The sequence below is a fragment of the Gouania willdenowi genome, chromosome 9, assembly GCF_900634775.1.
Source record: "Gouania willdenowi chromosome 9, fGouWil2.1, whole genome shotgun sequence".
NCBI lineage: Eukaryota > Metazoa > Chordata > Actinopteri > Blenniiformes > Gobiesocidae > Gouania > Gouania willdenowi.
Genome location: NC_041052.1, coordinates 52,421 through 66,717, shown reverse-complemented (window position 1 = coordinate 66,717; position 14,297 = coordinate 52,421). Strand labels below are relative to the sequence as shown.

The window sequence follows — 14,297 nt, the reverse complement described above, 5'->3', positions numbered from 1 at the left end:
CCCTTCTCCACTTTCCTTTCCTTTCCACAGTCTGGATCAGATCACTACAAACTCTCAGTGGGAGGGAGTGAATCTAGGCTCCGCCTCCTTTCCCTCATGGGCTCTTTCATTCCTTTCTTTCTCCTCCCTCTCCTCTTTCTTTACTGCGTCTCCTCCTCCAGCTCAGAACCAAAGAGCAGCTCCGTCGCTTTAAGACTTTAAGACTGAACTTAATGAAGAACTGACTTCAGCCCAAAGGGAGATTGTTTTTCTCAAGGTACAGAAATAACTCTTCTCTTCTTTGAATCTGACTGATTTATTTGAGGAGTGAATGTGTTGTTGAGCAGATGTTTGAACCTCAGGTTGAGAATCAGAATCAGGGCTAAAAGTCGTGTGTTGTTTGGTGAGTGAAACACGTGTGCGTCTGATAAACCTCAATAACACTAACGCTTTGCTCTAACTTTACTAACAATGTTTAAGGGAAAGAAATACATGTTCAAAAATTTGAAAAATCACAAACCAGTGTATGAGTGTTGACCCTTTACCTCCGTCTGATTGGACGATCAAACACCAAAGGAAACGTGTGACTGGGAGGATCAAAGGAAACAAGATCTTCACCCACTTCATTCCATTGATTGTGAGAAACTGTACAATGACTCAGCATAATGAAGAAAACCTGCCCAGAACCTGGAGGGTTCTGAACCAGCTCCACAACAGGATCCAGACTCAGTCCCTGCTGGTCAAGAACCAAGTGCAGAACATCACAAAAAATGATGTAAAGACATTCTTCATCAGAAACTCCTTCGTCATCTTCACAGTAGCAGCCGTCATCATCGGTGAGTCATATAATCACTTTATTTATGTATTTATTTATTTAGACACGTTTAAATTAAAACACTAAGAATCACAGGCCAGATTAGCAGCTGATAACAATCAATAGTTATTGATCATTTGACTAAATGTGTAGAGTCTGTAATGCTCTCCATCATTCATCCATCATGTGAGCAGGTTGACCTCTGTCTGACCCTTCAAATGACCTTTGACCTGTTGCTTCTCCTGGATCAGCAGGAGGTTCCTGTCAGAACCCAATCCTTTCACATCCTTTTAACGCGTGTGCGTAGAGCTGCTGGGACGTGATCTTTCAATGTAAACCGACCATACAACGTTTGTTAAATATTTTAATATGTGATTATGTGGTGTTTTTAATTGTTAATTTTAAAAAAAATGATAAAAAAAATACGATACACAACATTGACAATAAAAAACCAAACAGAAAAGAAGATAATAACCAAAATATATTGAAATTCACTCAAAACATACATTTGTAATTATTTTTAAATAGCAGACTTTTAATAGTAAATGAACTGCTGTAAAATAGGACGACAGGATGTAGACGCGTTGCACGCATGCGTTGAAGGATCTGAAAGGATTGGACACTGAGAGTTCCACCAGTTGGTCCATAGCTAACCTAGCCTAGCCTAGCATAGCATAGCTTAGCCTAGTTAACGCTTTAATGAAAACAGACACACCCCTTTCTAAGCAGAAAACGATTAACATTAACATCCATTTTTTGCTGAGAACTATTTAAAATGCTGAGGATCCAGCACCACATACTGTACCTTGATATTTAACATCACAAATGTTTTGTTGATTTTAATTTAGTTCAAAGGATATAAACATCAAAGGATGTGTTCTGCTCCAAATAGGAATCATCCTGGGGTTTTCTCTGAGGCCGTACCATTTCTCTTACCGTGAAATCAAGTTCTTCTCCTTCCCTGGAGAACTTCTGATGAGAATGCTTCAGATGCTGGTTCTGCCCCTGCTGGTCTCCAGTCTCATCACAGGTAGTTTAATACCAGGATCATCACATGGAACTACATGTTCTACTAGTGGTCCACTGACCCTGGTCCACCTGGTGGTATTGAGTTGATAAAAGGTCCGACTGTTGGTCTGGTTCATAAATAAATAAGTTCAGAATAAATTCATTCATTACAAAACATTATGTTTGCTTTAACAATCGTAGCATGTGTTTAGTGGAGGGGCCATGGACCCTGACACCTTCAGGGGCCCATGAAGAAGAAGAAGAAGCTTCTGTTTCTGTGAATGGACTGTTCTACAGAAACTGTTCTAACAGAAGCACAGGTTTCTTCTTTCAGACCATGTGACTGTTAAAATGATATCAGTGTGACACATGGATCATTACATCTGCTCCTACTCTCACAGGGCTTTTCCACCAGGCAGGAGCTGGAGCTAACTTGGAGCTAGCTCGTGTTTTGGCTCCGGGCCATTCTGTTTCCACCAACATAGCTTCAGCTCTCGGAGCCAAAACCGGGGCTACGCTGGCCCCACATAGCTTCTGGGCTACAGCTCAGCTCTGAAGTGGGCGGATGGGAGGCGGGGTTATCCACGGTCCTCCAAAAATGAAAAGCAGCCATTTTTTTAAGCTGGCGAGCGGCTGGTCACGTTAGCGCAAATCCGACAAAAAACATTTAAAAGTGAGTCCAAAGTAAGTTCAAGAAGACAGAGCAGTGGTCAGAGGAGGAGAACATTGTTTCCTGGTTCTGTGGGTGTCTGAAGAGGTTCAGGGGAAAGTGGGCGGAGCCCCATGGACCAAACAGAACTACAGCCATGGAGGAGCTGGTCCTGTAGAACTGTTAATAATTCTGGTAAGTTTTATTTCACCTGTTATTAAACTATTACCAATATTAACTTGCTACAATATTCCCTCATCAATATTACGTCTAACGTGGTGCAGGCTAGTCAGTTAGCCTCTGGTTAGCTAGGAAACCATATCAATGCTTTAATATTCCTGAAAGCAGCAGTAATATATCATTGATCTGTATTCAGAACTGATCTTATTGTTATGTATTGATAATATAATAATATTAATGTGGTAACAACGTTTCTGATCACAGTTAGATTTAAAGGTTCATCTGTAGCTCAGCTCGTCTTCATCTCAGAACAAATACAGTTAGATTTATTTATTCTATGCAAACATGTACAATATGATCTGTTGGTCCATCCTAAAATATCATTTGTTTATGAACAAATGAAACTATTATTAATAACTAATATTGTTTTCTATTCCTGGACAAAACCAGGCACTTTCTTAATCAAAAAGCATTGCACACTCTTTATTGTACAATTCTTTTACTATATTTGAGATATTATCTAGAGGTTTGGGGAAATACATACATGACAAACATCCAATTGTTATTCATATTTCATAAAAAAGATCCATCAGACTCAGACATAACGCTGGATACAGAGACACACACATGGATTATTGTTAAAAACACCACATTTAAAACTCCAGATCTCATCAAACTCTAAACTGTCCAAATGATTTATAAAGTCAAGGTTTATTTCCAAAAGTGTTGCAGAAAAGATTTTAGAGAGAGAAGTGGAAAATAATTAAAGAGAACTACCTTTCAAGATGAAAAATACTAGAACAACAGTCAAAAGGATGAATATAACAATATCAGGGATGAAACATAACATAAATCAGTTTAAAAAGTTCTTTAAAATCATATATTGTTAGTAAGTATAAGAATTACCAAGTACATGTCATATATACATTCATGTGTATATGTGTTTGATGTGAATGTATACACTGTATATAAAACTTGAATAAATAGTTAAAATATTAATATAAGCTAAATATTTTGTGTGTGTGATTATCTAGAGAACCTTGTTTAGTTTTATTGTGATAAGGTAGGTTTGTATAAGCTTTGCTTCAAACTACACACTTTAAGGATTACACAGTTGAGTGTTTGTTTTTGTATTTTCTTATTGTGGAGAATGCTGGAATAAATAATAAATTAAATATTATTTTAATGCTTCTATGCAGTAAAAAAAGGAGGAAGATGTTAATGCAGATGTTCTTCATGGAACAGTCAGCGACACGGTTCATGGACCAGAACCAGGACCAGGACTACGTCCATGGTCCATAACCTCCAGCTCATGATGAACTCCTCAGCACTGGTGTTGATTCTGGAGGAGATAAAATCAGACTTTGGTCCTTTCTAATAAAAAACTCACTATCATTTAAGTAAATGTTAATATATATTGAGTTGATTTGTAAAATCTATTTTTACTTTGTGTAAATAAAGTTATTTATTTTGTATTCTACAAGGACTTTGTGTGTTGTGTACTTGTAAACACACACATGTATTTTATTTCTATTCAGATCATTTAATTACTCTTTACATCCACTTTTTTGCCCAAAGATAGAAACATAACCTGCTGTAACACTATTAGGTTTGTATTTTTTATTTTGATACATTTATAGAATTGAAAAGTTCATATAACACTCACCTATTAAGTAGGACATTTAAATAGAATGTAATTATGATTTCTTCAATTCAAAATGTATTGAAACAAATCAAACAGCAGCAATAGATATAAAACATGTTGGATCAATAAGGTGTCATTGATCATTAATAACACAAGTTAAACAACACAAACATTTTAATAAAGCATCTCTTCAGTCACACACAGTAAGTCCTTGGTCCAAATATATACAGTATGAATGAAATGACATCAGGACTCGTTAGTTTGACACAAACTTGTTCTGATTCTGTTCGTATTGAGTCCCACCAACAGCATGGTCACAGACGTGCACAGTCAGCATTAAGAGCATCTATAATGATAAACAAACATATCAAAATCAACTTATTGTCTTTATCTGCTGAACTTATGCAGGCGTAGTTGAAGCTACGTAGCTTAGCAAATGCTAACACGGTCATTGTTAAGCAATAAAACATCTTTGATAATTACCTGTGTTCACTAATGTTGTTGCAGATTCCTGTGACTCTGATGAAGACGTTACATTTGTTCAGCAGAATCTTTACGTAGGATAAGATGGTCTTCATACGATGTCAACAGTCAAAACATGGGCTTTATTATGGCGCAAGTGCTCATGAGTAAACTTTTACGTAATCAGTGACGTACTGATGTATTGTGGTGACGCAAGGACATGGATCCAACTTGCCGCTGCTGTGGTAGAAAACCAAACCGGTTCTTCAGCAAAACAGGACTAGCTCTGAAGTAGCTCTGGCACCAACCCCAGCTCCAAAAAAAACCTCCGTGCTCTCAGTGGAAAAGCCCTATGTGTGTTTTTTCTCTACACTTATTTCTTACACGGGACTGAAACCAATGAAGAACGTAGAAATGAACCCTTGCAGCAAAAGAGATGCCAAACTTTCTTCCACTTGGATTTTCTGGTATTAAATCCTTTTAGGGAGCAACAGTTTCTTTAGAAAAGAAGTTGCAGTTGCAGCACGTCCGCCTCACAGCAAGAAGGTCCTGGGTTCAAGCCCTGGGGTGGACTTGGGTCCTTTCTGTGTGGAGTTTGCATGTTCTCCCCGTGCTGCGTGGGTTTCCTCCGGCTCCTCCCACAATCCAAAAACATGACTAAGGTTGATAGAGTCTCTAAATGGCCCATAGGAGTGAATGAGAGAGTGAATGGTTGTCTGTGTCTGTGTTGCCCTGTGATGGACTGGCGCCCTGTCCAGGGTGTACCCCCGCCAAGTGCCCTATGAGAGCCGGAGATTGGCACCGGCAGACCCCCGTGACCCTGTTAAATGGGAATAAGCGGGTAAGAAAATGGATGGATGAATGAATGTCCGCTATAGCTGCTTGTTCACTCACTACTTTTGATTGAGTCAGAATGAGCCTGAAGTCATGGAGGAGTCAAACTTTAACCTTTTACTGCCATTAACAAGCTTGGCCATTTTTTTTTAAAGATCTGAATACAAATCAACCAAAAAAAGTAGTTTGGATTGATTAGATTTAGTTTAAATTGGTTGAATGTATCACTGTGCCTTTACATGATCACATTCTCCCACTTTGTAATTTATTCCAGAAACTTTTCAATCATTTCTTTCAGAGTGAAATGTGTTGGTGTTGATTTACAGCAATGATTTACCGTCTGTTGTCAAACTCTATTTATTGATAAAAGCTAAAGTTGTTCTAACTTCTGGTTTCAAAGTCAACATTACTGGTAGAATCACTGAGCTCTGATTGGCAGAAGTAAAGCCTGACATAGGGTGACAAAGACATAATAACCTGCTTTGTGCTGCAGAGGAGACCAACATCAGGGTCAATGACATCATGTCACATGACCATTGACATCATGTAAAAATCAACCAAGTCATCCTTCAAATGTTAATAAATGGTCGAACAAACAAAGATACTTGTTTTATTGCCCTTTAAGGCTATTTACATGTTAAATCTGTCCCTATGTATCACAGTAAGGCCTTGGACAAAGGTTTCATGGTTAATAATGGGTAACAAGTCATGCTAAGGCTGAAGAGTGTTTTTGTGTCGTTTGGAAATAATGTTTAGCTCTGATCCAGCCTGGAGTGGAAGCTGAATGTAAAGGAAGCAAAGGGTTCTGAAAGACCCCCAGAGATGAGGGGGCCCCCCAATGTAAAGATAATCTGTGGAGGAGAACAGCTGATTACTATTTGTAGAGGAAGAGAACAAGATCAATTTACAAAAAAGTAGCTTTTCTAATCTCCCCAATGACCACATTTAAAAAACTAAAAAATACTAGTTATTTGTGGAATTACAGCCACAACTTTATTTAAAGCAGAAACAGGACAGGAAGCCCTAAAACAGAGGATGACTGTTGTTGAACAGGAAAAGAAAGACAAAAAATAAGTTTCAACAATTTTAGAGAAAGAAAGTTAATTAATGACATAAAGGATGAATCTAAGTTCATTAAAAGTCTGCACCTTCAATTCTGATCAACATCATTCTCATCAAAACTGAGCCTGAAATAATAGGACAAGGATGGATAAATGGGTGGATGGTTCAATTCCATAGAAACAAGAATCACAAGTAGTTTGTAAAATGGGAAAACATTATTATGACAGACTTTTGTTGACTTAGTTTAAAATTTCTTAAAAATCTTGACAGTAAAACTTACGACAGTTACAATATCTGTTAATTATTTTAACTTCATGAAAAGTTAGTGAAGCTATTTAGTGACTGTGTTCAAGCCCTGTTCTCTGTCTTTGCTGACATAGAAGAACTTGTGCTTGGACCTCTTACTGTTCCTGTTCTGAAGACCTAGTGTTTGATAAACAGGAGAAGGAAGTCCTTCACTATTTTCTACCTGAATCTCTTTTTTTACTCTTTTGAAAAGATTAAATTGGTGAGGCTGCATCCGCTGTTGCCTGGACAACAGTTGGAGATCATTGTGTACATTTGTATTCCCAGGCCTGTCAGAAAGGAACAGGACGGACTGGGAGTTCTGAAAGGAATGGAAGCTAATTAAAAAGGACAGATGCAATAAAATCAGTGTGAATATGAGATTCAATTCATTTCAATTCAAATCAACTTTATTTGTATAGCACAATTTACAACAACGTCATCTCAATGTGCTTATCAAAATATAAAATTAATAATAATAATAAAAAAAACTAACAAGATCCACATGAACAAGCATTTAGCGACAATGGGAAGAAACAACTTCCTTTTAACAGGAACAAATCTCTGTTAGAACCAGGTTCAGAGGTGGCAGCCATCTGCGTGGACTGGTTGTGGTTAGTGGACAGAAGGACCAACAGAACAGGAGAGAGAGATAATACATCAGAGTGTTCCAGACTAGTTGAGCCGTGAACCACAGATCAGGAAGTGACATCATCAGCTTCACCTGAAACAGAGCAGAGAGAGAAGGACGAGGAGAAGACACTGACTGCAGAAAAACATGACATGAGGCCTTGGGCCTCACTCCCAGTGGCCTAGTCAGCACTTGTTAGAAAGGTGACCCATCTCTTCCTGTTTATTGGTAAGCTAACAGTGACTCTAAGATCTGTAAATGCGACCATTCACAGATGAGCCCATGTCCGCTCTAGCAGTTTGGTTATGTTATGAGTCAGCTTTGTATGCTAACAGGAGGATTTTAAACTCTATTCTAGATTTTACAGGAAGCCAATACTGTAGAAATATGTTCTCTCCTGTTAGTACCTGTTAGTACCTTAGTGAGTTACCAGGACATCCTGACAGTATAGAGTTATAATAATCTAATCTAGATGTAACACATGTATGGATTAGTTTTTTAGCCCTAGCCTGAGCTTGTGCAGCAGGTTGAGAGGTACCGGCTAGATATAGTCGGGCTTACCTCCAAGCACAGCTTGAGCTCTGGTTCCCAACTCCTGGAGAGAGGCTGGATGCTCCACTTCTCTGGCGTTGCCCGCGGGGAGAGGCAGCGGGCTGGGGTGGGCTTGCTTATTGCCCCCCAGCTCAGCCACCACGGGTTGAAGTTCACTCCAGTGAACGAGAGGGTCGCGTCCCTACGCCTTCGGGTTGGGGATAGGTCTCTCACCGTTGTCTCGGCCTACGGGCCCAACATCGGCGCAGAGTACCTGGCCTTCTTGGAGTCCCTGGGAAGGGTACTAGATGGTGTCCCGACTGGGGACCTTATTCTTCTACTGCTGGACTTCAACGCCCATGTGGGCTGCGACAGTGAGACCTGGACAGGGGTGATTGGGAAGAACGGCCTCCCCAATCTGAACCCGAGTGGTGTTTTGTTGTTGGACTTCTGTGTCAGTTACAGTTTGTCCATAACGAACACCATGTTCGAGCACAAGGGTGTCCATAAGTGCACATGGCACCAGGACACTCTAGGCCTGAGGTCGATGATCGACTTTGTAGTTGTATCATCTGATCTCCGGCCGCGTGTCTCGGACACTCGGGTGAAGAGAGGGGCTGAGCTGTCAACTGATCACCACCTGGTGGTGAGCTGGATCCGCTGGCAGGGGAGGAATCCGGTCAGATCTGGCAGGCCCAAACGTGTGGTGAGGGTTTGTTGGGAACGTCTGGTGGATCCCTCTGTCAGTGGGGTCTTCAACTCCCACCTCTGGATGAGCTTCTCCCAGATCCCGAAGGAGGTGGGAGACATGGAGTCCGAGTGGACCATGTTCTCCTCCATTGTCGATGCGGCCATTCGCAGCTGTGGCCGTAAAGTCTCTGGTGCCTGTCGCGGCGGCAATCCCCGAACCCGGTGGTGGCGCCCGGAAGTAAGGGATGCCGTCAAGCTAAAGAAGGAGACCTACCTGGCCTTTTTGGCTGGTAGGACTCCGAAGGCAGCCGAGAGGTACCGGCAGGCCAAGCGTGCTGCAGCCCGCGCGGTCGCAGAGGCAAAAACTCGGGTCTGGGAGGAGTTCGGAGAAGCCATGGAGGAGGACTGTTGGTCGGCCTTGAAAAGATTCTGGCAAACCGTTCAGCGCCTCAGGAGGGGGAAGCAGTGCTTCACCAACACTGTTTACAGTGCAGGGGGGGAGCTGCTGACCTCAACTGGGGATGTTGTCGGGCGGTGGATGGAGTACTTTGACTTAACATTGAAGAATGTCATTGTTTTTATTGAGGAGTCAAAAACTAGTCTGATATTGATTTCACATGGTGATAACATGGAACGTTTTGCACTCTATTCTTTCATAGTTTGCTACCAGAGGGTTGATGGTTTGAATCCACTCCGGGTCATCAACTAGTCCCTCAAACCAAGCTGCTTCCAACTGATTCTCTTGAAAACAATATTCTAAGACTTTCTTGATTAAAATCAAAAAGTATTTCCTATTTTATTTAGACCTGCTTTAATGACGGGTACCTTATGATGTTCACCTTTTAGGTATTGCAGCTTTGGACAGCCGAGCCTCTGGTAAAATGGGGATGCGAGCTGTTGTGTACTACACCACCACCACAGTCATTGCCGTATTCATTGGTATCATCATGGTCCTCATCATCCACCCAGGAAAAGGTTCAAAGGATGAGTTCACCAAACCCCAGCAGATAGAGCAGGTCAGCGCTGCTGATGCCTTTCTGGATCTTATCAGGTACATCAACACACGAACCGCTACGAGACCACACAAAAAGTCCTAAAATCACTCCCACCGCTTCACACGTCCATGAATCCTTCACTCTCTTTATGGATGTTGAGATTAGGAGGATTTTTAGGTGTTGAAACACTTTAAGGAGTGTATGAATGTTGAAAAAACCTGAGCAACAATCAAACAAGTTGGAGGTGATGGTCTTTATATTGTTTGCCTGCAGTTTTAAGGGAAGGAGTAAATGTGACTTTTTAAGAATTAATGGAGTTTCTTCTTTGTTACAGAAACATGTTTCCTCCGAACCTTGTGGAAGCGTGCACTAAACAGGTACTCAGAATACGAGTGTGTTTTTAGGTTATTTTATTTGCATCAGGTTCCATGTGTTAGATTTTATGTTCAGACTTTAATTATTCAATGACATTTATTGTGTGGTCAGGAGCTCAAAACAAGTTTAAGATCACAGCTCAGAGGTTTAAAACCCAGACCAATGCCTTTGAGACTCTTCTTCCTCTTTCCACATACTTTTGTAGTGGCTCTAGTGTGATTATGAAATGTAGTGTATCAGACAGTTTTTTAGGAAGTGAAAAGAATCTAAAAATGTTTCCAGCCTCTCTTTAATATTAAGTTTTTAAATTGCACTTTCCAACCTCACCATCATCTGAAATATGATATAGAAACAGCATTTACTAATAATATTTAGGTGGATTATCTGTCCTTGTGGCTTAAATCATTTCTAATTAATAGCAATAAAAAGTGGGAAAAGTACAGATAAAAGCAAGATGTGGAATTTTGAACAACAGTAGACAAAATTGTTTTCTAGCATTTCTTTTTGAATAATGACAGTTTCACACTATTGATAGAAGTGTGGCTCAGTCCCAGATGTCACATGACCATGTTCTTAATCTGAAAGCTATGCACAAACTGGACATATGTGAATCAAGCAACTAAGCTTATATTTCTTCTTTTGCTCCTTAGTTTAAGACACAATATGTCAAAAGGATCATTCAGGTGAAAATAACTGTGAATGATTCAATATTAATGCTCAATGGAAGTGATGAGATCACAGAGGAGGAGATGATCCCTGTGCCAGGGGCGGTCAGTGGGATCAATGCGCTTGGCCTGGTGGTGTTCTCCATGTGCTTTGGTCTGATTATTGGAAGTATGGGGGAACAGGGAAAACCACTCAAGGACTTTTTTGACTGCCTCAATGAAGCCATCATGAGATTGGTTGCCATAATAATGTGGTAAGTTGTAGGAGAGAAACTCTAATGGACTGAAGAAAGTGACTCATCTAAAAATGTCAAATCCTCAGGTATGCACCGATTGGTATCTTGTTTCTAATCGCCGGGAAAATTGTGGAGATGGAAGACATCTCAGCCATGGGGGGCCAGCTAGGAATGTATACCGTAACGGTGATTTGTGGCCTCCTCATCCACGCCGTCCTGGTCCTACCAACCCTTTACTTCATCATTACCAGGAAGAACCCACTGGTCTTTATGGCTGGACTGTTACAGGCACTCATCACTGCCCTTGGAACCTCCTCCAGGTTGGTTCACCATAAATTCAGGCTATATTTACCAGTTTAGTGTGACCATAACCAAAAATACTTTTAACAACAACATTAGAAGCAGTCCAAGCTTTTTTGTTTCGTTATCCACCTTCTTTAAAGTGACCTCCAAAATAAATGTATCTACAGTTCAGCCACACTTCCTGTCACGTTCAAATGTCTGGAGGAAAACAACAAGGTGGACAAGCGTGTGACTCGTTTTGTGCTTCCTGTTGGTGCCACTATAAACATGGATGGAACAGCCCTGTATGAAGCCCTGGCTGCCATTTTTATTGCTCAGGTCAATGATTATGATCTTAACTTCGGACAGATCCTCACCATCAGGTATGTGGTCACATGATTGCTAACAATCCAAATAATAAACACTTCACTTTTTAAGATAACGCTCAGATATCTTCATGATACCTGTAGATAATAACAGGTCTGAAATATGTTCATCCATATATTTTAAAGTTGAGAAACAGGAGAATCAGTGTTATTGGTGCATCTCACCCTAGATGTGTTCTGGGCTTTGCATGTTCTCCCTCAGCATGTTTGGAGCCCATACTGTAGGGGTAGTTACAGTATGTGTGACTGTGATTGTCTATCTGTGTGTCTTAGCCAACCGATGGACTGGGGACTTCTCCAGTGTGTACCGCACCTTCCGCCTTGAGTACGCTGGGATAAGCGGGTATAGAAGTTAGACGGTGGGACCTGCGGTTTATGAAGCATTAATATCTAAACTCTTCTCTTCTTCTCAGCATCACTGCCACTGCAGCCAGTATCGGAGCAGCAGGAATCCCACAGGCTGGGCTGGTTACCATGGTGATAGTGCTCACCTCTGTGGGCCTGCCAACAGACGACGTCTCCCTGATCATTGCTGTTGATTGGTTTCTGTGAGTCATTTCCCCCTGGGATTATTACAGTATTTCTGATTCTGAAAATATGTTTAGCTTCATAGATGCTGAGTTTGATCATAAGAAAGAAGAAAGTGAGGTTTATATTATAGTGACTTTAATCAAAACATTTGAGTTGTATTCTATCCACTCATAATTACAGTATATATAAATAAACATTTACTGTTATGTTTCACCTGAATTCTCCTCCAATCAGAGATCGATTACGCACCACCACCAACGTTCTGGGAGACTCCATCGGTGCAGGTATCGTGGAACATCTTTCTCGTCATGAGCTGAAGAGCAAAGACCTGGAGGTGGGCAGCTCAGTGGTGGAGGAGGCCGACAAGAAGCCGTACCAGCTGATCTCTCAGGAGAACGAGTGTGAGAACCAACGACCTGTGAATAACGAGACCAAAATGTAAAGAATCAATGTGTAAATGTCATAGAACTCTTGAAGAACCTTCATCTCACAGGATTTACAAGGATTTCTATAGATTACGTTTGGTTATGTTTCATAAATACTATCAGCTGTTTATCAGTGAACTGAATGTGAAGGTTCTACACGCTACAGCTTCTCAGCATCACAGTAGAATAACCCCGCCCCCCTTAGTGTCAATCATCTTAGCTTAGTTTATTTAGATTAGTTCAGTTTATCTTAGCTTCTCTTATCTTAGTTATTTTATTTCACCTTAGCTTACTTTAGCTTATTTTAGTTTAGCTTAGTTTAGCTTAGCTTAGTTTAGCTTAGTTTAGTTTGTCTTAGCTTAGCTTAGTTTGTTTTAGTTTAGTTTAGATTAGCTTAGCTTAGCTTAGTTTATCTTAGCTTAGTTTCGATTAGCTTAGCTTAGCTTAGTTTGTCTTAGTTTAGTTTAGATTAGTTTAGCTTAGTTTATCTTAGCTTAGTTTAGATTAGCTTAGCTTAGTTTGTTTTAGTTTAGTTTAGATTAGCTTAGCTTAGTTTATCTTAGCTTAGTTTAGATTAGCTTAGCTTAGTTTGTCTTAGTTTAGTTTAGATTAGCTTAGCTTAGTTTAGATTAGCTTAGCTTAGTTTGTTTTAGTTTAGTTTAGATTACCTTAGCTTAGTTTATCTTAGCTTAGTTTAGATTAGCTTAGCTTAGTTTGTCTTAGTTTAGTTTAGATTAGCTTAGCTTAGTTTAGATTAGCTTAGCTTAGTTTGTTTTAGTTTAGTTTAGATTACCTTAGCTTAGTTTATCTTAGCTTAGTTTAGATTATCTTAGCTTAGTTTGTCTTAGTTTAGTTTAGATTAGCTTAGCTTAGTTTATCTTAGCTTAGTTTAGATTAGTTTAGCTTAGTTTGTCTTAGCTTAGTTTAGATTAGCTTAGCTTAGTTTTACTTAGTTTAGTTTATCTTAGCTTAGCTTAGTTTAGATTAGCTTAGTTTTTCTTAGCTTAGTTTAGATTAGCTTAGCTTGTCTTAGCTTAGTTTAGATTAGCTTAGCTTAGTTTATCTTAGCATAGCTTAGTTTAGTTTGGCTTAGCTTAGTTTATCTTAGCTTAGTTTATCTTGGCTTAGTTTAGTTCATCTTAACTAAACTAAGCTCCTTAGTTTAGCTCCTTAGCTTAGTTTATCTTAGCTTAGCTTAGCTTAGTTTATCTTAGCTTAGCTTAGTTTGTCTTAGCTTAGTTTAGCTTAGTTTGTTTAAACTTAGTTTAGATTAGCTTAGTTTAGTTTAGATTATCTTAGTTTATCTTACTTTAGATTAGATTAGCTTAGTTTAGATTATTTTAGTTTAGATTAGTTTAGTTTAGCTTAGTTTAGATTAGATTAGCTTAGTTTAGTGTGTTTTAGCTTAGTTTAGATTATTTTAGTTTAGATTAGTTTAGTTTAGCTTAGTTTAGATTAGATTAGCTTAGTTTAGTGTGTTTTAGCTTAGTTTAGATTATTTTAGTTTAGATTAGTTTAGTTTAGCTTAGTTTAGATTAGATTAGCTTAGTTTAGTGTGTTTTAGCTTAGTTTAGATTATTTTAGTTTAGATTAGTTTAGTTTAGCTTAGTTTAGATTAGATTAGCTTAGTTT

At 39.4% G+C, this 14,297-nt stretch overlaps 1 protein-coding gene and 1 long non-coding RNA gene across 5 annotated transcripts; one reads left to right on the top strand and one right to left on the bottom strand.

The window, feature by feature from the left end:
• Positions 1-129: 129 nt before the first annotated feature.
• LOC114469927 (excitatory amino acid transporter 1-like) lies at positions 130-12,927 on the top strand. 4 transcript variants are annotated; one of them, XM_028457831.1, is made up of 10 exons: positions 130-256; positions 556-815; positions 1,686-1,823; positions 9,617-9,821; positions 10,100-10,142; positions 10,791-11,059; positions 11,128-11,361; positions 11,512-11,706; positions 12,123-12,257; positions 12,475-12,927. In XM_028457831.1, the coding sequence occupies exons 2-10, from the start codon at positions 632-634 to the stop codon at positions 12,680-12,682; spliced, it is 1,611 nt and encodes a 536-aa protein (XP_028313632.1). In that variant the 5' UTR covers positions 130-256; positions 556-631; the 3' UTR covers positions 12,683-12,927. The 4 variants fall into 4 exon arrangements, with proteins under 4 accessions (XP_028313632.1, XP_028313633.1, XP_028313634.1 ...); XM_028457832.1 differs by lacking the exon at positions 12,475-12,927 and adding an exon at positions 11,983-12,034 and having other exon boundaries at positions 12,123-12,238; XM_028457833.1 differs by lacking the exon at positions 12,475-12,927 and adding an exon at positions 11,983-12,052 and having other exon boundaries at positions 12,123-12,172.
• Positions 3,655-5,546, bottom strand: LOC114469929 (uncharacterized). Its single transcript, XR_003674811.1, has 3 exons — positions 4,759-5,546; positions 4,548-4,621; positions 3,655-3,972 (listed from the first exon to the last, which is right to left on the bottom strand). It is a non-coding gene; the product is annotated as an uncharacterized LOC114469929 (long non-coding RNA).
• Positions 12,928-14,297: the final 1,370 nt, after the last annotated feature.

Coding starts and splice junctions, on each gene's coding strand:
- LOC114469927 (XM_028457831.1), top strand. CDS start 632: ATGACTCAGCATAATGAAGAAAACCTGCCCAGAACCTGGAGGGTTCTG. Junction 1,824..9,616: donor GGTCTCCAGTCTCATCACAG/GTAGTTTAATAC, acceptor TTCACCTTTTAG/GTATTGCAGCTTTGGACAGC. Junction 12,258..12,474: donor ATTGCTGTTGATTGGTTTCT/GTGAGTCATTTC, acceptor TCCTCCAATCAG/AGATCGATTACGCACCACCA.